The sequence below is a fragment of the Puntigrus tetrazona genome, chromosome 10, assembly GCF_018831695.1.
Source record: "Puntigrus tetrazona isolate hp1 chromosome 10, ASM1883169v1, whole genome shotgun sequence".
NCBI classification, from domain to species: Eukaryota; Metazoa; Chordata; class Actinopteri; order Cypriniformes; family Cyprinidae; genus Puntigrus; species Puntigrus tetrazona.
The window spans coordinates 2,911,874-2,937,121 of NC_056708.1; the positions used below are offsets into that span (position 1 = coordinate 2,911,874).

A 25,248-nucleotide genomic window follows, 5' to 3' on the forward strand; every position below is an offset into this window, starting at 1 on the left:
GCAAAACAATGACTTGAACATTATTTACTACATTTTTTTAATGCAATCTCACAATGACTAACACATACAAAATTGTATAATAACTAATTGTATAATAATTATATAAAATGCACGTTTCGTGAGTACAAAGCCTATGAAGTGAATAAATAAGCTCTGCTTTCATTCAGGTGTTCATCAGTTCAAGTGTTCATTGAATTCAAAGTTCATCAGTTCTTCGGTTTGATCTGTTTTACTTGATTGTCAGGCATCCAAAAGTGATTTTTCATTAATTAACTAGTAGATTTATGCCTTTCGAGCCATCAACCATTTGTCTGAGGCTCTAGATTACAAGTAATAAAGTTCTTTGGTTTCTTGCACAGACTGATCATTTCACTTCATAAGACCTCAATATATTGCCAGGGAGCAGTAGGTATGAATTTTGTGATTTTTTAAAGTTTTGTTTTCATATTTTATGAATTATCAAGAAGCACAGCTTCAGCTAAAACTCTTCTTCACTGTTCTACTGAAGAACAAAAGCCACCCACATCTTGTATTACCTGATAGTTCACCCCAAATTTTCAGTTTTGGGTGAACTATCCCTTTAAATAGTAGCTTTAAAATAATAAAAGAACGCTATGTGGTTGCTAGGGTGTTGCTAGACAGTTTCTTTAGCCAACATACTGATCCGAAATATCTAAACAGATTCCACCTCATGCAACCGCTGCAGACGAGGGTTGAAAACCAAAGCATCACACGTTCTCCTCGTTCCTCAAGCAAGCTAATTGCACTTCTGTTCCTAAGGCCTGCTTTGTTTTAGTTGCTCATAACTCACTCACCGGCTCCGATAACCCGCTCGATGGTGATACAGGACACATCAATCTCCTTGGCAAACTCGTGGACGGCCTGGTTCGGATCTTCGTAGGTGTGAGGATCGATATACGTGCGGACCGCTGGGAATTTGACTGTGATGAAGAGAGAGAGGGGGAAATGTTGAATCCCGGCCCCTCGTAGCTCTGGGGTTGGGGTATGTGATGTAACACGAGAGGATGCGTGCAGGAGATGCTGCTCCAGCTTTCTTCTCTAGAGACTCTGTTTGTTCTTCCCTGCTGCTCCGAGCACAACATCTTGATGGATTGCTTCAGGACTACATAATAAGAATCCACCAAAACATGGCACACGTCTCTGTGACACTATATTATTGGGTACATGGTTAGTGTGGTTGTAGCCTAATGGGCCAGTGAGGTTTTTGGGTTACAGATGGTGTCCCAGTAACTGCAATGTTACTAAACAAAGAACTGAAGTCTGTACTTTTTTTAATCAGTGAATATTTGTATTAATAATAATAATAATAAATAATAAAAAAACAAAACAAATTTATAATCATAAACAAACACACACACACACACACACACATATATATATATATATATATATATATATATATATAATATTCTAATAATAATAATAATAATAATTATTCACTGATTATAGTTCATTGATGTATATATATATATATATATATTTTTGCCAAGTATTTGTCATGATAATATAAATAAAATAAAATAATATAAAAATAAAATAGATTTTCTGTGTATCCTTAGATAAATATTAATAATAATGATGTCAATAACTAATAATCTTACTAAAGAAAGTTTTTTTAATCAGTATATATTATTATTATTATATATTATTATTAATAATAATAATAATAATAATAATAAACAAAAATATATATATATATTATATATATATATATATATATATATATATATATATATATATATATATTAATAATAATAATAATAATAATAATAATAATAATAATAATAATGATGATAATAATATTCACTGATTAGTCATAGTTTGACTGATGTTATATATATATATATATATATATATATATATATATATATATATATATATATATATATATATATATATATATAATTTTTCCCCAAGTATTTATCATTGTAATTTATATGTAAAATATAATTAAATTATAAATAATATTTTATGCATATAATAAATTAAATATCTATTTTCTGTGTATCCTTAGATATATTATTAATGTAAAAGCTTTATTATTATTATTATTATTATTATTATTATTATTATTATTATTATTATTATTATTATTATTATTATTTGAGGGCTGTAAAAGTGTTGTTAAAAATGTTTATGTCCGACCATCCTGACATCACTTTTAAGCTTATGATAGGATAAAAGCAGCCCACTGAACTCTGGCTGAACCCAGACGTGTCTGTCTGTCTGTTTCACTTAGACTTACTGTGTCCATTGTGGAAGTGCATCTTCTCCTCGTCCGGATCTTGCTTGGCTTTACTGTAGCCACAACGCCTGTGAAAAAAAAAAAAAAACAGAGCCACGTTACTCCTTACACAGCACGGTTTTCCTTTCTCTAAAAAAAGCCAATTTCCTTAATTGAACTTCCTGACAGAGGGAGGAAGGTTAGTAAACACGGAGTATACGGGATGGTAATGGTTTTATCTGCTTTCAGCACAAGAATCCTCCAGAGAGGACTATCCAAACACACACACATGCTGCATGACAGCAGTCATAAGTGAACCCAAAGCATCACGGCTTTATCTGCCAGTAGAGGGTTTGTGTGTGTGTGTGTGTGTGTGTGTGTGAAACGAGCAAGTGAACATTCACACACAATGAACTGCGGAAACAAGCTGATTATAATAAATGATGTGTGCTTTATAATAAATGTCATTAACTGTAATTAAATTCAGTTCATTAGAATGCAATGCAATTAATTCGATCGCTATTTCAAACCAGGTTTAAAAATAAATGACTAAATAAAAAAATGAACCAACTCACATATAATTATATAATACGCTAACTACAATAACAGAAAATATAAAGATAAAAACACTAATATTAAAATGGCATTAAAAGCATTTTTATTAAAACAAATGACAGTGCGAATTATTATTAATAATAGTAGTTTTAAATATTATTTTTGGCTACCACGCTATTTTTGTAGTATGGGAATTTTCTGCATGGAACGCAAAAATGTGTGTGTACTGCACTTGCTGCCAGGAAAACTGTATTCAATATGCAAAAAATGTGAATGTGTATTTGGCAAATATAGCGCATATGCATATTGCCTACTGTTTCCTTGGCAGCGTTCAGTATATATAATGCAGCACACTAATATTTCAATATGGGTTCTCCCACAGTCTATAAAATAGCATTTACCGGATGCTTACTATGAAGGTCAGTTTATGGCCCAGTTTTGTACAACTCTAAACAAGTCGCTTCCCTTTCAGGCCGATCCTGCTCTGTTTAGGGGTATATTGTAGCCAATTGTTCTTATGTGTGTGTGTGTGTGTGTGTGTGTGTGTGTGTGTCGTGGGATTTGCCTGTATGGCTGCAGCCTCAGGGGAGATACACACGCAAAGCGGATGAGTCTGACCAGTATGTCAACCCTAAAGCCCCGCCTCTTCCTGTGCTCCACTTTCCTCTGGTGAATTTGATTGGACCTCTGTGCTGTCACTCAATCTGACGTAATAAGCTACAAAGCCAAAATCTAAATGGAAGGAAAGTTACTCTGAGTAGTAAAAGATTAATATGTTTATACGGCCGCGAGCATTTCATTAAAATACACAGTAAAAAGCTTCTGAAAATTCAGCTTTGCATCTCAGTGATAAATTATGTATTATATTATGACTTGAATATAATTTATATTTAAAATGTAATTAACTTTTAATATTCATATATTCATATGCATTATATTAATATAGAAAACAGCTATTTTTAATTGTAATAATATATCACAATATTACTGTTTTACTTAAAAGGAACACTAGTCTATTTTACTATATATATATATATATATATATATATATATATATATATATATATATATATATATATATATATATATATATATAAAAAAGTAAGAAATGTACATTTTTATACAAGGGACATATTATATTAATTATATCAATTATATTAATCTTTAATCTTTCTTTCATGGTAAATCATATTACGATTAAAAAATGTCAGTAAGAAATATTTATCATGAAACTACTATTAAATTTAATTCTTTTTGAACTGTATTTATATTAAACCATCGTGGATAAAAGTGTTGTAAAGATATGACAATATGAAATGACAAAATATGAAATTAAATGTACTAATGATACTGTTATATATTTACTTACAAATTTAATATTGTTTATTAATTGATTTGAGCAGTAAATCATCATATTAAAATGATTTCTGAATAATGATGTGATACTGAAAAATTGAGTAACGATGATAATAATGTAATGTATAATATACTAAATTAGAAAACTGTTTAAATTGTAATATTATTTCATAATATTTCCTGGTATTATGGTAAATTAACTATCGGTAAAATAATAAAGTATAATAAATAGTAATAATAAAGTAGTAGAATATATATATATATATATATATATATATATATATATATATATATATATATATATATATATATATATATATAATGGACCAGTATTTTTTATTATTATTATTTATGATAATTCAGCTTTTTAAAAATAATGTAAATGTATAATATACTAAAATAAAAAACTGTTATTTTAAATTTGAATATTATTACATAATATCTCCTGGTATTATGGTAAATGAACTGTAGGTAAAATAATAAAGTGTGAATTTGTGTCCTCGGCTCAAGCCAGTATCTTCACAGCATCAGGATGTTTCTCTGACAGCTTTACTAACAGCCCTGTTCTCCAGACAGCCTTCTGACGGAGCTCTGTGGCTCATTCATGAATACGTCTTGACCTAGTAAGGCCAAAGAGGCTATTAACAACCCTGATTGCTTCCTGCAGGAGAGAGCGCGCTTCAAACCCATCTGTGACATGAAAGGTGACGGAAGTGTCAAGGCTGTGGCCCTCGTGATACACCGATATACACTTTAAAAGTAATTGCCTGAAACCGTCACACCCTTGAGGGACGTCCTAACCCTTGCTTAAACAATTCGACCGCCTTTCAAGTGGCTTGTGAGAATTCAGCCGGCCTGAGGTCTTGCTCCCGTGCCAATCGTCAATCTGGATGAGAACTTGACAGCGCCGAATTAAAGGCTGCGGCTCGGTTCAAGGGTGAAGGGTGAGGAGAGACTTCACAAAGATCTCCGCTGAAAGACATTCAAACCGCTGGAAATGTCTGCTTAACTGTATTTACCAGATCTTCAGAAAAGCACATTATCAGAAATATTTAAATATTTATTTATATATACATATATATATGTACATATATATATATATATATATATATATATATATATATATATATATATATATATATATATATATATATAGGAAATGTCTGCTTAACTGTATTTATCAGATCTTCAGAAAAGCACATTATCAGAAATATTTAAATATTTATCTCATATATATATATATATATATATATATATATATATATATATGAGATAAATATTCTTGTATGTATTCCTTCGGAGCAGGAAATTCGTTTTCCAGACAATCGCACTTCTAATTTTAACCTCAATATATAATCTATTGGGAAGAAAAAGAAAACTTCTGATTGCAAACAAACAACGCAAGTTTATGTCTGCACCTACTTCACTCCCAGCGTCGTTCGAGTAAATTGCGGACAGTTTATTATAGAAAGACAGACAGAACGCGTCTCAGTTTGTTTCCTCCAGCCAGCGAGGACAATAGCAGGCATTACCGTCTCATTTTAAAATGCTGTGCCTGAAATGCTAAATAGGACAGCGTTTATTAAACAGGATATTGTCGTTGGCTCCTCGTCTTGCTCTGCCATTGTATTTTGTGATCATGTAAACAAATCTCCCAACGCCGTTTACATTAAGAAGCGAGCCGGCACACATTTTTCCAACTTTAGAACCGAGGCCAGCGTTCAGAGACGCAGATACATATCTGACTCAATACGTGACGACTAAAAATGACAGATAAATCGATTTATATATTTTTAAATTAATCACATGTACATAAAGCTGTTTAAACACTCCATAATGCATTTTAACATCTGTAATTACGAACATTTAAATACATATACACTTCTGTATACATTTCTGTATATGATGTGGTTAGTTTTAGGTAAATATCACAGTTGTTAATTATTAAAATTCTAAGTTGCGAGGCGCCTTTCCAATATCGTAAGAAGCTTTCAGAATCTTCCAGCAATATTTCTTACCTCAATTTTTCTTTATTAACCCAAAATGTAGTCATTTTGTGAATTGTGGGGCTTTCAACACTTTGACTAGATAATTTTTTTTATTATTATTATTATAATAACTTGTGATTAGGTATAAAACTGAAGATTATTTTGATAAATATTTTAAATAAATGCATTTTATTAATTAATTATTTTTTTTTTTTTAAATACTGCAGTACGGTAAACATACTTTAAATGTCTAAAATACATTTTATTACAACAATATTTATTTATTTGTTTAAATATGTATTTGTTCGTTTCCTTATTAGCTCCTTCAGCGAACTTTAATGGAAAGCCTTCATGCAAAACCTTTTCACATTTAAAGACAAGGATCAAACGGTGAGACGTAAGTTATGGTCCGAGGAAATGAAGTCATGCTTCAAAACTCTTATCTGTCAAAACACCTGAAGGGCAAGCCGTACTAAATACGTTCGTTTGAAGCGCTCGACGTAAAGCACGTCTCATCGCGTTTGCGACAGCTTTGGTCTTGCGCTTTTTCCGTTTTCCAAATGAGTTTCGTCCATGGAAATGTTTAGACACCACTGTGACGTCAGCCCGATTGGTTTTCAACGCACAAACCTGATTAACTCATAATAAGTGTTGGTTATTTGCATTATTAGCTTGGCTAGCTGTTGCAGCCCTAAAACAAAACCGCTTGGTTTACAGCGAACGGTTGCGAGACGGTTCTCAATGGATTGTTTTGGAACGGATCTTTCGAGTAAAAGCCACTAAGGCTTTGCTCCGCTGTGACGTGAACGTACCTGCCACTCATCAGGAAGCCTGTGACCAACGCGATGAGGATGATGGCCACGGTAACAGCGACAGCGATGATAGGCACCTGACCCTGATCACTGGAGGCCGCTACTGCTGGAACAGAGTTCGTCACAGTCACTTCTTGCTTATACGCAACTGAAAGCATTTGCTGATGCTCAGAAATGTACATAAATACGCAAAAAACAGGTCGCAAGGTAAAATTTACTTACTTAAATTTCTCACGACACTATAAATGTGTAAATAAAGACAAAAAAAAAAAGAAAAAGCATATCTGTTTGTGTGTCGTTAGTCTACAATTTAAGATTTTATGACCAATAATGTAGAAAAAACTACCAATTCCAATAGGCTATACATAAAAATATATATATATATATATATATATATATATATATATATATATATAATAATAACCAAAAAAAAAAATGCTTTTTAAGACAATCTGAGATCTAACGTAAAAATACGTTATATGTTATTAAGCAGTACACATACATACAAAATTTGGATGGCATAAATAGTTCTAGCTGTGGCTCATCAGTTCAGAAAGAGAGAGAGCAAGAGAGAGCATTTCATCATATTTCACGTACAGTAAGGACTTGTTTCAAACTCAAAGCGGCGGCTGAAGCCTCCGTAGCCCGCGGAGGTGCGTGCTCTGATTTGAAAGATGTACGCCGAGGAAGGTTTAAGGCCGTCCACCAAAACATCCGTCTCCTTTGACTTGATGATGGTGTAGCTTGTTTCTTGATCCTACAGAGCCACCAAAAGACAAGAGAATGCAAAGAAACGGTCAGAGAGGATAAAGGCCCTCCGTCCCGCGAGAGATCGGAGAAGTGTGTGCGCGCGCCGCGTCCAGCGAGGATCGGTTTCACGGACTTGGTCTGCTTTGTTTTAAAGCCCTGCGTTAAGTGCTCGTTCCATTAGCTGCCGTTCGAGCGGGCCGGGGGTCTTCGTAGCTTTTTCGTTTTCTAAGTGCATCGTATCGGCGTTTCACAGAACGCTGAGGTCATGAGGAGCCGAGGCTCGTTTTCAGACGTATTCTGTGTTTAAACGGCTCAACAAAGCAAGCGGCAAACGCTGCGAGGTGAGGAGCAATCAGAGCCGCGATCGGGGAGGGGATTTAGTTTCAGGCTTTGTGAGGATTGTCGCCGGTGGGGTGGTCGACTGTAACGTCACTTCATTACTGGATCAATCCCGTCACCATCTACTCAACCTCATGATGATTTTTTTTTGTTTTCCATGCATTGACTGGGCTAGCGATTTCAAGCTTGAAAAAATTACGATGAAGGTCAGGATTTACTAACAAAGTGCATCAGCATTAATCCTGGTTTTAACTATTCATTATTTACTTTACTTTAGTTCTGTAAATCTCATTTAAAATATCCTAATTAAATAATTGCTTTCTTTAAAAATTCTGTATGCAAATCCTGGATGCAGCATATTTGCAGCACACTTTTTGAAGCATTTTTTTATTTATTTAATATATTTATTTACATTAAATTATTTTAAAATGTAAAACATGATCACTGGGTTTTTGGGGCTTCTAAAAAAATAAATAATAATAATAATAAATACTTTTAGAGCATTAATATTCATTTCAACATTTATTAATAGTCTACATTGTTAAAATCAAAAAACAACGAACAGAGCTAATAGGAATAAATATCATAAAATGTCACTACATGAACGTTAACAAAGATGAATAAATACTATAAAAATCCATTGTTCACTGTAGCATTAAATATACTTAATTGTAAAGCGTTACCAAAACTTTCTAAAAATCATGTTTTATTATTTTCTTTTTGAATAATGTTTTTTTCAGGATTATTGGAAGAGTAGAAAATCCAAATAATAGTTATTATATTAAAAATATATATATTTGCACCACATAAAAGTCTTTACTAAAATCATGCTTTTAAAAAAAATAAATAAATAAAAAAGAACTACAGCTGTTTTCAGCATCGATAATAATCTGAAATTATTCTTAAGCAGCAAATTAGCATATTATAAAGATTTCTGGAGGATCATTTGACTATAAAAACTGAAGTAATGATGCTAAAAATTCAGCTTCGATCACCGGAATAAAATATATTTTATCATTTTAATGTGTAATTAAAAAAACTCCCCCAAAATAAATGCAGTCGTGTTGAGCAGAAGTGACATTTGACCCGTAGCGTACCTTTTCAAGTATAATAGAATTTTCTTTCTTTGTTTCTTTTGATTTTGGGGTGAAATGGAACCTGGGAATGTTTACAGCCGTGCAGTATTTACCTTCTCGAAATACTTGATCTCATACTCCAGGATGATGCCGTTGGGTCGGTCGGGTTCTTGCCAGGACACAGCGATGCTATTCTTCGCCGTCTTGCCTTTCTTCACCACGGTTATAGGAGACGGAGCTGGGAACAAAACAGTTACATCTCACCTTACTTTTCACCTCAAATCAAGCAGAAAATGTATTTTCTTGCGTGATGCAGCGAAGCCCTGATGCAATGCGCTGTAATTGTCATTTGAAGGTTTCCAAGTCTATATACTTCAGACTTATATTTGATAAGTCCAACCCCTCAGCACTTCCTAATTAAATGAAGATATCATATTGTGCTAATTGCCTGAATGAGTTTCGTAAAGTTCAGAGAAAAAAGCAATTCAGAAATATGAAATATTCCACACTTCAGTGGCAGAGACAATCAGAGGGAATGTCTTTCATCTTAACTATTCAATCGCTTTGAGAAAACGCTTTGAACGTGGATTTGGGCAATGACATGCTTTAATGTTTGTACAACCTAATTATCGCGGATGAAAAATGCATGGTGAAATCTGTCCTGATTTACCTTCCTTCCCATAAAGTCCTAGACACGACATCAGTCTCAACAAGTGTGAAATTGTTTTATAGTCTATATTATTTGTTCATAAAAGAGCAGGAATGATAATATTTACAATAACTTTGTTAAATATTCACGACATTATATTACAGTGGAGTTTAAACTCTACGTGGCAAGAGTGATTTTGAAATCAACGGCTACTACAAGTTGCGTGTTTGCACCTTAAAATATTTATAATGTATAACCAAAGTCGATTATATTTAATACGCGCATGTGTGCAATAAAATGCTATAACAAAAAAAACAAGGAAACAAACACAAACCAATTATAGTTCTAATAAAAAATGATTATATCTTTAAATATAAATTTTGAAAAAAAAAACAACTATATTTGTACATCATCATAACTAGTTAAATTTGTTTTATTTTATTTTATTTTATTTTATTTTATTTTATTTTATTTATTTAATTAGCATTATTGTGTATATAATTGTAGGATGTAAAACAAAAAAACAAAAATGATGCTAAAATGCTAAAAAGCACACAAAAGCAATGCATTAGTATCAGAACTTTATCATAAACATTTTCCATACAATGCATGCACTGTACCACGTCGCCAGACACCAAAAAAATGACTTTACATTTATTGAATCAATGACTCACTCAAAAACCAGAACGGTCCAAATCGTATATATATGAACCATTTAGACTAAAAGAACAAATTTGATTCTTCTGGACACTTTTTCACGCACGCATAGAAATTCTAAGAAAACAAACCAAAAAAAACACATCCTATACATAATACATATGGCAAAAACTTTAAATTCAATTGTCGATTTTCTGAATTCTTTCTCGTCTGCTTCTCGGTTTTCCTCCCATGCGGCTGTGTTTAGTGTCCCTAATATGAGAACACACATAAAAAGCCCCTATCTGTCTATACGTGGAGAGCTGAAATCAAACCCGGCTTTATATTCCTCAACAGAAGTGTCGGACTGTGTCCATGAGATAAATCGCGTTTAAGTTCTCCGGACGATCCCTCAGGCGCTGATCCAATAGCTCAATAGAAGCCCAAGATAGGAAAGCAAAGTCTTTTTTTTCCCCCATCCTCTCTTTCCCAAACAAAGAGTAACTGTATCCTTTCTCCTCAGACAAAACTGTAATCATTCCTATCTTAAAAGCCTGAAACGGTATACTTGGCAACCTGATCTTTAGGCCTGCAGGAGAAGAGAGGTATTGTGGAGGGTAGATGGGCCACTTAAACGGTCTGGCAGCCTGTTAAATGTTTGACTTTCAGTCAGGCGGGAGACGCGGCCCTTTGAGTTATTGATTCTCAATAATCCTTAAGGTCAGCTCAGGGAATTTTGATCTATATTGGTGATGGCAAGAAACAAAAACATCAGCGGGGGATCCATCAAACAAAATAGTCATGCTGTGTGACAGAGAGCGAGACTATATATGTCCAATTACACAAATATAAGCCCACGCAAAATCTTTACCCAGAGAATATCCCGCAGATTTACACAGAATCCGAACGCTCACGTTGCATGCAAAATATGTTTCTGAATTTCCATGATAATGTGTCCTCGGATGTGGCTTGAGTTTCTCTTTTCATTTGTTGGATCTTTCTGCTTAAGTTTAAAAAGGTATCTCACACACACACACACACACACACACACACACACACACCAAAAAAATTCAGATTAAAGATATTTATAAGTATTTTAAATCAAAAACCGAAATGTTTGAGCTTCAAGACGCACATAAAGACATCATAAAAGCATCCCATACAAATTAAAATTGCTTTTATGATAAAACAAATTAAATAGGGTTTGGAAAAAGTGAGTAAATGAATGCAAATAAATAAATAAAAGCTGCGGTTGCCAGAACTTAACAAACACATAAATAAATAAATAAATGCAGTTTGTAGATAAAGTAGTCATACTACAGTCAAAAATATTAAAATGAATGATAAAACAAAAAAAATTGATTTGAATGCCTTATTACTGGAATTAACATAATTTTTGATTAATTAATGCTTTAAATTAATTTTACATAGTTCTTGCTAACTAATGTGGTTAACTAAAGCCTGGCTCAAACTACAGGATTTTTAGCCTGATTTAGCCCTGATTTTCTCCTCCCGACAATCTGAGCAATCATCTTGTCTAGCAGCTCAATCGGTCACAGCGTTCAGATTATCTGGTAAAGTTAGGTGTTCACCGATAGAACTTTGCACCATCTGATCACGCACAAAACGGTGCCGCCCCGATTATATCAATCAATCGGGATGATGGCGGCTATATAATTATGTCAGTACTTTCACTACAGCCAATGCGCGACCGCAAAACAGCTGCTGTAAGTTACGGCTCCTTCGGATAGTAAAGAGTTTTTTAGTCTTTACACTTTACACTGTCTGAATGTGTTGAAGACGATATCTTTAGAATATCTTGTAGCGTGTGATACGCTACGATGTTAAAATCTTATATTCGAGATTCGAGGGAAGATGATCTGCAAAGATTCTCTTTATGTTATTTCATAATCAGATTTTAAAACTCCTGTAGTGTGAGCCCAGCTTAAGGTTAACTAAGGGAGTTTACTTTAAAGTGTTGAACTGGGGGAAAAAAAACACAGGTGATTACACAGAAAGTTACATGATGAACAAAAGTCATACAGTCACACTTATTTTTACCTCCATAATTATTCATTTCAACTGTATTTTACTGTAAAATGACGTTAAATGTTTCATAAGATCGCACCTTTAGTATAAACCTCATTTAACGGTCTACAAAAATCCATTTAGCATCTAATAAAAAACGAACAAAGAAAACATAAAAATGTGTGCAGATTTGATGTAGACCTATACGTAAGCACAAAAGGATGCGAAACCTTCCTCTGTGTGAAATTTCACAGTCCTATTTTTAGCCCAGCGAGAAATTTCATCTACAGTAGAGTGCTTCGCGGAATACATTGTGGCCCGTCTAATAAATGCGATAAAACCAGATACTGCGTATTTCACAGTTTCAACTGGATCTTTTCCGTTTCCAAAAGACCACTGCGAGTTAATCAAAACCCTCTGTGTTGCGAAACGAAACGCAGCCAGCGACGAAATGCAAAGGTAATAAAGTCCTCGAACAGTCTCATCACCAGTGACAGCTCACAGTGCAAAGGTCCCGCCAAAGAGCCGCCTCTCAGTTCATTAACAGATGGAACGGCAGCCTTCTCTGGGAAGAGTGTCAGAGGAAGTGTGATGATCGCACTTTGATTAATGCCTCCAAATGGGAAGTGTTGCCTTCATCTAGCGCGAGAATCTTCAGACTCGATGCAGTATCTGCGCCAGCCCGAAGAAACAGCATGAAATGTCACTACTTGCACACCGAACTCATGTAGCGAACTATTTTAGTCTTTTTTTTTTTCACACAAACCGAGCCGCTTCAGCTCAGTTAATCGCAGCTGTCAACGAGAATCCAGCTTAGCGTGAGCAGCATCAAAAACCCGCATCACTTGCTGGCTGTGCGACATTGACTGCAGGCAGCGTTGGGTTTTGTGTAGGCGGAATCTTCCAAGCTAATATTTGCATGTGATTTAATTGAAGTTAGCATGCCGGGCCGTGGTTTTCATCTGGGTAAGAAAGGTCATCTCCTCCGCTCCGGCCCCCGAATGACTGCCAGCACCAGGATCTCAACAGGCCGTGTGTTTGTAAACAAGTGTTGTTTGGGGAGCCCTGCCGAGAAGCAAGATGAAAAACCCCTGGCAGAGTCGAGCGGACCATCGGCCAAATCTAGGCCTGAGATATAGCTCCTGCCAACAGACGCCTGTGCCAGCCAGAGGCCTGGCCTGAGAACTATGAGCTACCAAACACAATCTGAACTATTTGCCAAACGTATCTGCCCTGATGCATAACATCTGGATAGACAGATTTCAAGACAACGCCAACATATTTACTTAACCAGCATTATCATAGTCCATTCGGAAGTTCGGGTTTTGGCAATATTGTTCAGCAAGGCTGCGTTTATTCGATTAAAATTACCAGAACATATTGAGAAATAGTATTGTTTTTTAAAATAGCAGTTTCACATCACATTAACCTTTTAAAAATCACTCTAATAGGCTCATGTGTGTCTCTACCTAAATTTCTGCGCAGCTCAAAAAACGTACTTAGATACGAATCGCTGCAGTTTCATGTTTAATTGTACACTAGAGGCAGTAAAAAAAAAACAACTTTATTCCTTTTCACGCAAAGTATGATTTTCAGGCCCAGTTTCAAATAACACAGCCTAATTTTCACTAAAATAATACTTGTGTCTCGTCACATGTCCAGCTTCACATGCATGGGTTTTCTTGGGTAAGTTTACAGTTGGGATTGGTGTTAGGGGATATTTCCGACATGAAAGAGCATTAACTTTTAGTGACACCTCTTCAGATATTCGAATTATGAACCACCTCAATATGCACCTGAAGCAATGTAATACAAACACAGCAATATATCAACGTAAACAAAAACGTCACATATTGAGCCTGTCTTTCAGATGTTTTACTTTGAAATGAATGCAAATTAATTGCAATTAATAAGACAAGCAATAGAACAAATTATAATTGTATTTTCTTGTAAAATACACTTTAACAATTCTATTTGTTTTATTTTTAACTTCAAAAATATATATTTTCCATTGTACTATGAAACTGCCGTTTGTAGTTACAAGAAACACATAAAATGGTCAAAGTGCAGTCCAGATGTTCTTTTAAAAATCATAATTAGACATGTAGCTACAGTCTATGAGCAAACCGTAGCCAACAACACTAAAGATACTCAAGCGCTGAACATTGATTAATATACTAAAAGCGTTTTTCCTTTACATTTTCGAAAACGTTTGTGTACAGATGACAACATTGCCAAAACACTCACATAGATTTACGAAAAATGACTAAAATGCAGTTATGTTCATGCCAAGCCACATTCATGCCAGTGCATATTTGCATTCTTCTTGTTTACATAGACAGTAACTTTAGCATTTTCATAAATGTGCACTTTTGTTCTCAATAGTTAGCATTTTCAGGCCCACGATTACAGTTTTTATTTAAATGAACAGCAAAAAAACATGACACTTAGTGCTTTTAGTTAAAAAATGTTACTGCAAAAATATTTTTTGCGGAACCAAATTTTGATACTAGCTCACTTGAGGGTTAGTGCACCCCAAAATTAAAATTATGTCATTATTTGCTCATCCTCATGTCATCCCAAACCTCTAAGACCTTCGTCATCTTCGGAACACAAATTAAGATATTTTTCAAGAAATCTGAGAGCTATCTGATCCTCTATAGACAAGAACACAACTGAAATGTTCCGTGGTAAACACATCAGTAAAACAGGATGTGACATCACTGGCTCAACTTTAGTTTTGCAACTTTTTTTTTTTTTTTTTTTGCGCAAAAAAACCCCCCAAAAAACATTCTTCTCTCCCACGCATATACAAAACTAAAATCTGATGTCAATCGAAACAGACCTGGATCATTTCAGTTGTGTTGATGTCTATGGAGAGTCAGATAGCTCTCAGATTTCATCAAAAATATCTTTATTTGTGTTCTGAAGATGAACACAGATCTTGCAGATTCGGAACGACATGAGGGTGAGTAAATAATGACATTTTGGGGTCAACTAACCCTATGTAAAAACACAAAAATAAAGAAATAAAAAAAGGAGAAGCAACTGATTGGTAACATGAGCATCACTGGAAAGCTACATTTTAAAAAACGACTGCCACACAATTAAAAGTTAGTTTTGTCTGTACTTTCAGTTAGTGACTCTCTAAAATAGTTTGGGTCACCATCTGCAGAGATTCAAACAATCCAGTGTCGGAAGTGAGTTTAGTAAAGCACAAGTGCTCACAGCCGCATGCCAGAAGAGCTTTGCTGAGAGGCTTTGAGAATACTTAGTGTCACAACTCTTTTCAGACCAACACGTCATGCACTCAACTGTCAATGAGAAAATAGTCAAAGCTCACAAAATAATTCTAAAAAGAGAGCTCCACAAATGCCTCCACTCATGCGTCTGTCGACATTTATCAGGGAAAGCACTCGAGAGGCACGCCAAACTATGCGCTAATCACTCGCACCTGCAAACTATTCAGTTTGTTTTGAAACCCCGCTCGAAAATGCTACAAATTAGAGCGCATTTGATCAACCTGTACAATCTGCTCCCGTTTCTAAAAATCCCGGCACTTGTGAAGTAAAAACAGAATTTATGTCATCGACGTCTTTGTAAAGATGCGCATTAGCGAGCTAGCGTTCCGCACACAAGCTTTGTTGACTATGCGTGGCGGCTCGCCCTGTGCTGCAAAAATTATCATTTTGCTTGTCATAATTAATAGTGTTTTAAAGAGCATAATTCCTCTGTTGATTTGAGAGTAACTTAATGAGCTGAGCAGATGTTGAAGTCGTCGCTTCAGGGGGAAAATACTGTAGCCTCACAGGCCCAGCGAAATAAATTAGCACCCTAAGACTGTTTCTGTGCTCCTCGTAACTGCATCTGCTGCTCTTTTGTGACAGAGACGCATCGGCACGGAAATAGGCACAAATATTGTGTTAAATATTTCTCCCTAAATTAGAATGCAGCACCCGTTTGTAAAGGTTGCAAAAAAGGGCCTGAGAGTTTAGGATAATGGATTACGCAAAGTGAAAATAAATGTTCTTAGCCTGACGGCACCTGCAGCACCTGCGTCTCTTATTGCGTTGCAGAGCTGTGGGTCTGTAAGCTGGAGTGAGTATGCCTTATTCCAGTATTGATTTATAGGTCACTGGCGGGCTGAAGTTTTCATGCTGTTTAGCATTGCTTTGATTGTCACAACGTTCAATAATTAAAATAAGAAACCGATTGACCAATGCTAGGGAGCTGGCAGCTTTTAATTTAAAAGATAGTTCATTTCTGTTATACAGAACCTGTAACTTAATAAAATAATATAATGCATGCTTTACATTAATTCAAGAAATTATGTAAAATGGGTAAATATGATATTTTACAATTTTATTATTTAACACATTGGCCAAAAACAGGATATATATATATATATATATATATATATATATATATATATATATATATATATATATATATATATATATATATATATACACACACACACATATACATGCTATAACAATATTACTACTATGTTATTACTATATTATTATCATACCTATCATACTCTATTGGTCAAACTTTATTTTTGATAATAGATACATGTCTACTTACCTTTAGACTGTTAGGGTAGGTTCAGGGTTAGTAGAATAAGTTGCTGAATATATTTGCAAAGTTTCTGATAGTCATGTGTGTTACAATAGGTTGTTCTATACTATTGTAATATGTCCTTGTTACAGTGTAATTATTTATTTAAATACTTAGTACTAACTATATGCACTTTCTAATGTATATGGTAAGAGTTAGGATTTGGCTTAGGGTTTCTTGCATGTAATTATACTTAAATTATTATTATAGTAAAATGTAACTTAAATAGAGTGTTGCCAAAAATGCGTTTGGTACTTATAATAAACATATAATACATATGATAAAAAGTTACCAAAGCATTTTTAATCATATTAATTTTAAAAACTACAATAACAACACAACATCAATCATGATACAGTTTTAAAGAAAACTATCTAATATGATTTCCATCTACCATAAAAGTTGTCAGCGTAATATATTTTAACCGATATATTAAGCCATAAATGCAATTGCACCGCATTGTAGGAATGTGTTCGCTTTGAACGCGGGCCTACAAAAGATCCTCAAACTGAGCTGCGCTTCAAACAAGGGAAGACAAAAGCAAGATAATGGAAAAGTGATTTTCAGTCAGCCGACACAGTGGAAGCCTGTATTCCCCCTCAATATTTCAATAGCCCATCACCTTCAGACAGTCAAGCACCTTTGTGAGCACGTCTGGTCTCAGAACTCCAGCCAAACCTCGCGCTTAGCCTCCAGCCATCCAGTTCACATAAAACATGACCGCTACTCGACACATCGACCAAACGGATTATCCCGACCGTGCCGGCGGAGCGCTCAGCGTTCACTGCAACCTGCGCTAGCCTCGCGCAAAACCCTTCATTTCAAAGAGGCCTTATCAACACTAACACTGCCACCATCCATCCACACACACACACACACACACACACACACACACATGCACTACACCACCCCCAGTCTCTAGCCAATCCCCAGCAATTACAGACCCTCTTTCAGATAAAGCAGATTACGCTTCAGTGTCCATTAGGGTCATCATTAACTTAATGAAAAGTCAATAGCAGTCAGAAAAAGGTGACACTCTACTGAAAAGGGTTTAGGGCCAGTTCACCCCACTCTTATTTATATGACAAACATCTGACTTTTTTTAAGCCAACATGCAATACAATTTTACTTCATTTGAATTTTCCGTATTTAATTGTAGCATTATTATGCACATTATTCTAAATTAAAATGTTTGTTTTCGTCAGCTTTCCTAAAATCCAATTACTTCCACCATCTCTGAAATGATTTTCCTTTTTTAATAATATGAACAAGGCCATGTGAGTGGGGTAAAATAACATTAACCGATATTATCATGCTGTTGAAAAGATAAATCACTTTTAATATAGTATAATATCTCAACTATTTCTGCAAAAAAATACAGTTATTTATTATCTTTATTATCTTTTTTTCCATTTCAAAAAAGGTTCATTAAATAGGAATTCGAGAACTTAACATATACTACAGAAATCATATGACTTATATGAATTTTAGTGTAAACTAAATCTAATGTTTTCAGGCACTGCGGAAATTGTTTTAATATTCATTACATCCAACTGAATTTATGTAAGCCTTAAATATATTTTGTTACATACTTCATAACATATTCTAATGGTTGATGCATACTGTTAAATGTACTGACAAGCGTTTATTAGAAACTACAATATAGTTATATATGAATAAGAATCTATGTATTTAAATATATTTGTAATTACACATTTATTATGATGAAGCTGCAGCTTTGTCCAATGCAAACTAGATTATTTATATTATATTTTAAAATATAGAAATTGTAAATTATTATTATTATTATTATATCGCATACTTTAAATGAGCTACCGTAAAGTATTAGTATAATATTAGTATATATAGTATATATTAGTCAACAGAAAGTGTAATAGAAAATAAGAATTAAAAATGTACTTGAAAGTAAAATGTTGCACTTTAGTAAAAGATTACTAGAGCATGCTAAGAATCATGAAAGTCTTTCTCTTCAAGTATGCTATTTTATTTTTCGATTTATATTAATTATATATTTTATTATATTTAAATTTTTTTACATAATATATACAATTCCAGTTATACTGATGAAGTAATAGGAACGCTACAAATGTACATTCAATAAAATTAAAAGCATTTGCTCTTCACAGGAACAACCAGACGATCATCTGAGCTCCATATCAATATTTTCGTAGGGAATTTGAAATATTAGAGAAAACATAACTAAAACAGACACTGTCCTTATCCAGTCGAATCAAGAGATCAAGTGAAGCCCCATCCTACATTATTTCCAGCCAAATAATTAGTTTCACGTTACATAAAGAAAAGATTTGCAGATGCCGTTGTAAGCTCTTGCAGACAGCATGACCTTTGTCACGTTACGTTTTAGCGTAATTCCCGAGGGAAGAATCTACTCACCGGCCTGGTTGGTGGTGACATTGAGCGAGACGTACTGCCTCAAAGGGGCGGTTAGCTCCGACACCCCGTTCACGGCCTCCACTTCAAAGGTGTAGTTGGTGTGAGCCAGGAGATCCATGACCATGATGGAGGTGTTCTTCAGACCCGTCCGCTGAGGCAGATATCGCACGTGACTTCCGCACGGCTCGTACTGGCCAGACTCTGTGCTGATCTTGCTGCACACGATGTTGTATCGAACATCCTTCCGACCGCCTGTCTCCTCCGGAGCGCTCCACTCCAAGAAGACACTGGTCTCGTTCACGTTGGAAATAGCATTACGTGGGGCCGAAGGTGGCTCTGCGAGATAATAAAGCATATGATGGCATAAAAGTAAGTTAGTTCAGGTAAACATTTTAGCTAGCTGTTACTTTTCCCATCCCCATGGCATTTTTTTCAGCAAAGATGATTTTTAGCTAAAGCCGCAGACTTCGGTGGTTCATAACATGCAAGTCAATGGCTACCAGCACATAAAAAGGAATATGCCACTTTTTTGAAAGCATGTTCATCTTTGAACACCCCTAGAGTTAAACAACGGTATTTTTACCGTCTTTGAATCCATTCACCCGATCTCTGGGTCTGACGGTAGCACTTTTAGCTGTAGCTTAGCATAGATCTTTGAATCTGATTAGACCGTTAACGTCACGCTCGAAAAGAGTTTCGATATTTGTGATACTGTGCAGCACCTGAAAACAATTCCCAGCATTTTTAGGCGTTTAAGCAGTGTCTGAAAATAGTCCCCAATTTCAATTTAATTGTGCCTGCGCACATGGTACGGCAGTAAAGTTTATTGATTATTACGCCGGAAGTATAGTTCTTAGTTATATCAGCCTAGAAAATTGCTAATTTTTATTTTACGTTGGTCTTAGCACACAATATAATTATAGAAGAGTTGTAAATAGAAGACAAAAAAGGGAAACTCTTCTGTCATTTTTGAGCGTGACGCTAACGGTCTAATCAGATTTAATGATCTATGCTAAGCTAAAGCTAAAAGTGCTACTGTCAGAACTGTAGATCTGCCGAATAGATTCAAAAACACTAAAGCATTTTAAGAATCACCAAGGACCACAGTTTCAGCAAAAAATCTCGATTTATTTAAATACATACATTTAATAATAATAACGGATGGCTATCCCTTTATGGGTGAGTGACCCATTATTGGAAGCAGCTCTTACTTGTGCAGGCCATGTTGGCCGGGTCCGTTTCCGTCCGGTAGTATCCCTGCTCACACTGACAGGAGGTGGACGCTTCCACTTTGGTGAAACTTCTGGGAGGGCATTTACTGCAGCTTTTGGTCTGAAGAGCCGATCGGTAAAAGCCCGGCTTGCACACTGCAGAGATATCAAGCACAATAGGGAGGTGATTACATTACTAATGCCATCGATCAGTGCCTTTGTACCACTTGTTCAGAGCTGATGAGAAAATTTAGCCATTAAAGTCAAACATGCAACAACTTCATTAAAAAGAGCAGGTGCTTATTTCAATAGAGAGCTGATGCTTTGAACACACAGGGTTTAATGAATAGCCTATTTTCTGTTCTTGGCTATCGACCCAAAATTAGTCTTTTTCTGGATTTATAAATGATGGTTGACATTTCCTTTGTGTAATGTTACTGAATTATTAATTAGGTGTTTATTTTATATGTTAATCTTATTGATGTGCAACGCAAAACTAGTAAAAAGCGAATATGCGTGTACAGAATTGTTCAAAAGTTTTGGGTTGGTTACCTTTTTTATTTAAAAAAAGATAGTAAAAACAAGAATATTGTAAAACAGTTTTCTATTGAAATGCATATTTTTTCCTCGTTATCCTGTTTTTTTCAGCATCATTGCTTCAATCCCAGTGACACGTATCATTAAGAATGTATTTACTGTAAAATTTGATCACTTTAATGCCTCTCTCCTGAATAAAATATTAATTTAATTAAAACTGACCCACATTTTAAAATGGAATATATACCATGCTGCTAAATAAAAGTGCATTGTGACTGGAAAAAATAAAATAAAATAAAATAAAATAAAATAAAATAAAATAAAATAAAATAAAATAAAACGAGCAAGGCTGTCAATTTAGGAACTTTATTTATTTATTTATTTATTTATTTTCAGTGAAAGGGCAGTCTGAAAATTTTGCTAAACCTCTTCATGTGGGTTCAAAATTGCACGAAGGAAGTAAAGAATACCATAAGTTGTTTTTTATAGGTGGCTTTAAAAACAATTTTATGTACAAATCTTCACACATTCACCCATCAAACACCACACTCATCCAGCCTCTTACCTAGCAACATTCCCAGAAAGCATGAAAACCACAATTTACAGTGTAACACCCACAAGTGGGACAAATGGATTCAGTATATTTGGTTTTTGCAATGCTTCTCCATTCAGGACAGGTGCTTATGCACAGCAGACACCCTGTCAGCGCAAAATACATTTAGATAATGTATTGCCATGGAGAGAGAGAGATAGATTATCAATGGCCTCGGCAGTCCAAAGTGCACACAAAGACATTAATTAAAGCCTCCCTGGTGTGCATTAAGAGGCAGACAGCAGAGGTGCGCTGTGAATTCAACCCAACTCTGAGCCACGGAGAGAACAAGCTGAGCTGAAAGAGGCGGATAATGCAGAATAATATGATATATAATATCATTCAGCATTTAACTATTATTAATGGGCTGCATTCTGCACTTCTAGTATTTTATGCTTTTCCCTGAAGTCCAACAAAACAGTTGTAGTTTCGCTACTTTGTCTTAAAAACATAAAATCAAAAGTAAGCCTATTTACTTTTTAATACCCATTCCATCTCATTGTAAAATGATTTATCACTTTATTCCAAAGAATGTTTATCTTTATATTTTTTTTGGATGAAAAATTTAATAACCTGCTCTGCCCCTTTTCTTTTTGGGTTGACTTTATCACCTGGCTCCATTCTGGTGTGTTTCATTAATATATATATTAGGGTTACATACACCAGAATGGAGCCAGGATGTAAAATAAAATAAAATAAAATAAAATAAAATAAAATTTTAATTAAAATACAACTAATTAAAAATTAAGTAAAGTTTTTAGTTTTTCATTAAATGTGCCCTATAAAAATTTGCCATTCACTCTATAGCCCGTTCACACCAAAAATAATGGCTATAAAGACAACTATAAAAATAACAAATATATAGTGTCCACTCCAAACAATAAAAATTCAAAATTCCTGTTTAAAAGTGCAAAGTTGAGTGGATTGTAAATTGGTTGGCAGTGTTTTTATTGTTCATAAGCTGTAAAAAGTCATCCTGAAAGTGAACCATTGAGTTCCTCTGCATTGTTATTGCTAAAGTTTTGATGTGGAGTTCCCTAATCTCAGGAATTAGATTAGATTTTATGACTTAATAGCTCTAGTTTTCATTCTAGTTATTCCTGGGTTCAATTCTGTCGTTTGTTGCCAGACCACGTGAACTAAAGCAGGGTAAAATTCTCTCATGATTTCTCTTTTGCATGAGCAGCATATCCGTCTTTTTCAGATTGTCAGTGCCATGGCCTCCAGACAAGATTTGCTCAGCTGTAGCCGTCTGTCTGAGGCCATAAATAGATCATCTTTGCCCCATTGGCGGCGTTTAGACCAGACCATCCTCACATGAGCTAAATGGATTGCTTGTTTTAGGTTAGTATGGTGAAAAATTGTGTTCGACAGAAGAAAGATAGGTTTGTAGGTTGTGAAAATGACAGATTTTTATTTTACTGTCGCTTTAAAATCTCTCGTCAGGCTCCCGTTGTTTTAGAGCGTTGCTAACAGGAGTCGACTCTGAATTACACACGACTCTAAGTGACCTTGCAATTAGCATTAACCCGCGTCCTGCTGGAAAACGCTACAGCTTTCTAAAGCTCACAATCTTATTATTATCTAAATGTCCATGAAAGGGCAAACACAGAACAATTATAGTTTTCCAGCAGCATGAGTTTTAGTGAGATTATATGTCATTCAAATAATACATGACATTTGTATGAAACCGAATTGAATAGGAAAATGCTGTTTGAGTGGCATTTGGTCACTGAGATGAAACATTGTGTAACATGAAATTTACGTTTTCTTTTCATAAAATAATTCTTTTTTTTTTAAGAGCGTTTTTGTCAGTAGTGATTGTTATAAAATATACTTCAAATAAATGCTGTTCATTAGAATTTTCTGCTAATCGTTTCAGTAATTTCTTAAATGTTGTATTGAAACGGAAAACTTGCAGTAATAAAAATCTGCAATAATACTGTTTTTACTCTATATTTGATTAAGAGATGCATTAAAATGGATTTATTGCATTTACAACTTCAAATGTAAACACACACACACACACACACACACACACAGTATTTGTGCTTTATGAGGACTCTCCATAGGCGTAATGGTTTTCAGCTATTTTTTAGATTTTCAAAAAAACACAATTTAGTATGTTTTGTAAGCTTTTTGAATTATGGCGACATAGGCAGTGTCCTCATAAACCGCCTTCAAATTGGAAGATCTCTGTCATACCCAAGTCATTAAACAAATTTGTGTCCCCATAAACCATACTATATATATTTATATATATATATATATATATATATATATATATATAGTATGGTTCAGTGTGAAAAGGCCTTCATCCATTTAGATGCAATGTCAGCTAACAGATACAGATCACGACATGGCAAAATGCATTTTTCCACTCTTCACTCAATTCCACATAGCATAATCCCCACAAACGACACGCGGCATTATGATCTAAAAGCCCATGTTAATGGAAACCAGACGAGTTTTGATTAAATAAAGCATTGGTGCTGGGCTGCACTAATGGAGCTTGTAGGAACCTTTGATTGCATTACACAGAGAGCTGGTGCACATTCGATCGGACACACGTCTTTATTAAATGAACGGCTCAGGCGACAAGATTATTCAACAGTTTATCTGCATAATGAAGTCACGAGACAAGTATATATCTGTTCTGACATGCTCGACTCCAACCAGCGCAAAACAGATATTTAAATATATCTAAAAATGCATTTTTCATAAAATTGTTTCATGAACCGTGCAGATGCCTCCTTGAAGATTAGAAAAAAAACGCATTCTGTTTACAAAAGTGCTTGAAGCTATAATCCAATAGCTCCGAAAAGATGGATTTGGTTATTTTATGTATTTATTTATTTTCCAAAGACCTTTTCCATTTGCAAACCTTCTTTTTTTCCAGTCACTCACTGAATCTCTTGTCATGCAACATTCGAACCAGGAAACGTAATGGCGAAATCTAAACGCTAAAAGGTTTTTTTATTTTTATTTTTTGGCTGATTTCATTCTACTCATTGATTTAGCATACTGTAGATGTCTAGCACTGAAAGCATTCTGGTGTCTTTTTATTGATTTGTAAACTGAACAGAATCATATTTTTTTGGTACGCCATGGCTTCATTGATTTGTTTTCGTATTTTTCTGACAAGCCTGTTAACAGAGATGAGAAAATAACGCAGCGGAAATTAAAGCATTCCCAGATGAACTAAGGATAACGGAAACGTTACACGGTCGATTACGTAACATCAGAATTAAAAGAACGAAAATGGGTCATACGCAAGGATTATGTGAGCATCGCCATTTTATCATTGCATATGAGAAACGCATTGTTAGGCTTAGATCACATTATCACTTTTTAATGGATGTTTTTTTTTTTTCTCTGTGACTGCAGTCAGAGCCTTGGCATTTTAACCGACAAATATCATTCAACTGAATTATAA

The 25,248-nt window shown here is 34.6% G+C and overlaps 1 protein-coding gene across 3 annotated transcripts in view; it reads right to left on the reverse strand.

Annotated features, from left to right (window-relative positions):
- The window catches only part of LOC122352946 (ephrin type-A receptor 5), a 66,083-nt gene that overhangs the window by 13,523 nt on the left and 27,312 nt on the right, over nucleotides 1-25,248 (reverse strand). For 2 of the 3 annotated variants that reach the window (XM_043250723.1, XM_043250721.1), the window contains exons 4-10: nucleotides 20,684-20,839; nucleotides 19,473-19,808; nucleotides 9,235-9,359; nucleotides 7,554-7,713; nucleotides 6,957-7,062; nucleotides 2,267-2,334; nucleotides 816-941 (exon numbers count right to left, since the gene is read on the reverse strand). In XM_043250723.1, coding sequence (XP_043106658.1) covers nucleotides 816-941; nucleotides 2,267-2,334; nucleotides 6,957-7,062; nucleotides 7,554-7,713; nucleotides 9,235-9,359; nucleotides 19,473-19,808; nucleotides 20,684-20,839 — 1,077 coding nt within the window. The remainder of the gene's footprint in view (nucleotides 1-815; nucleotides 942-2,266; nucleotides 2,335-6,956; nucleotides 7,063-7,553; nucleotides 7,714-9,234; nucleotides 9,360-19,472; nucleotides 19,809-20,683; nucleotides 20,840-25,248) is intronic. The other variant, XM_043250722.1, reaches the window with a different exon arrangement.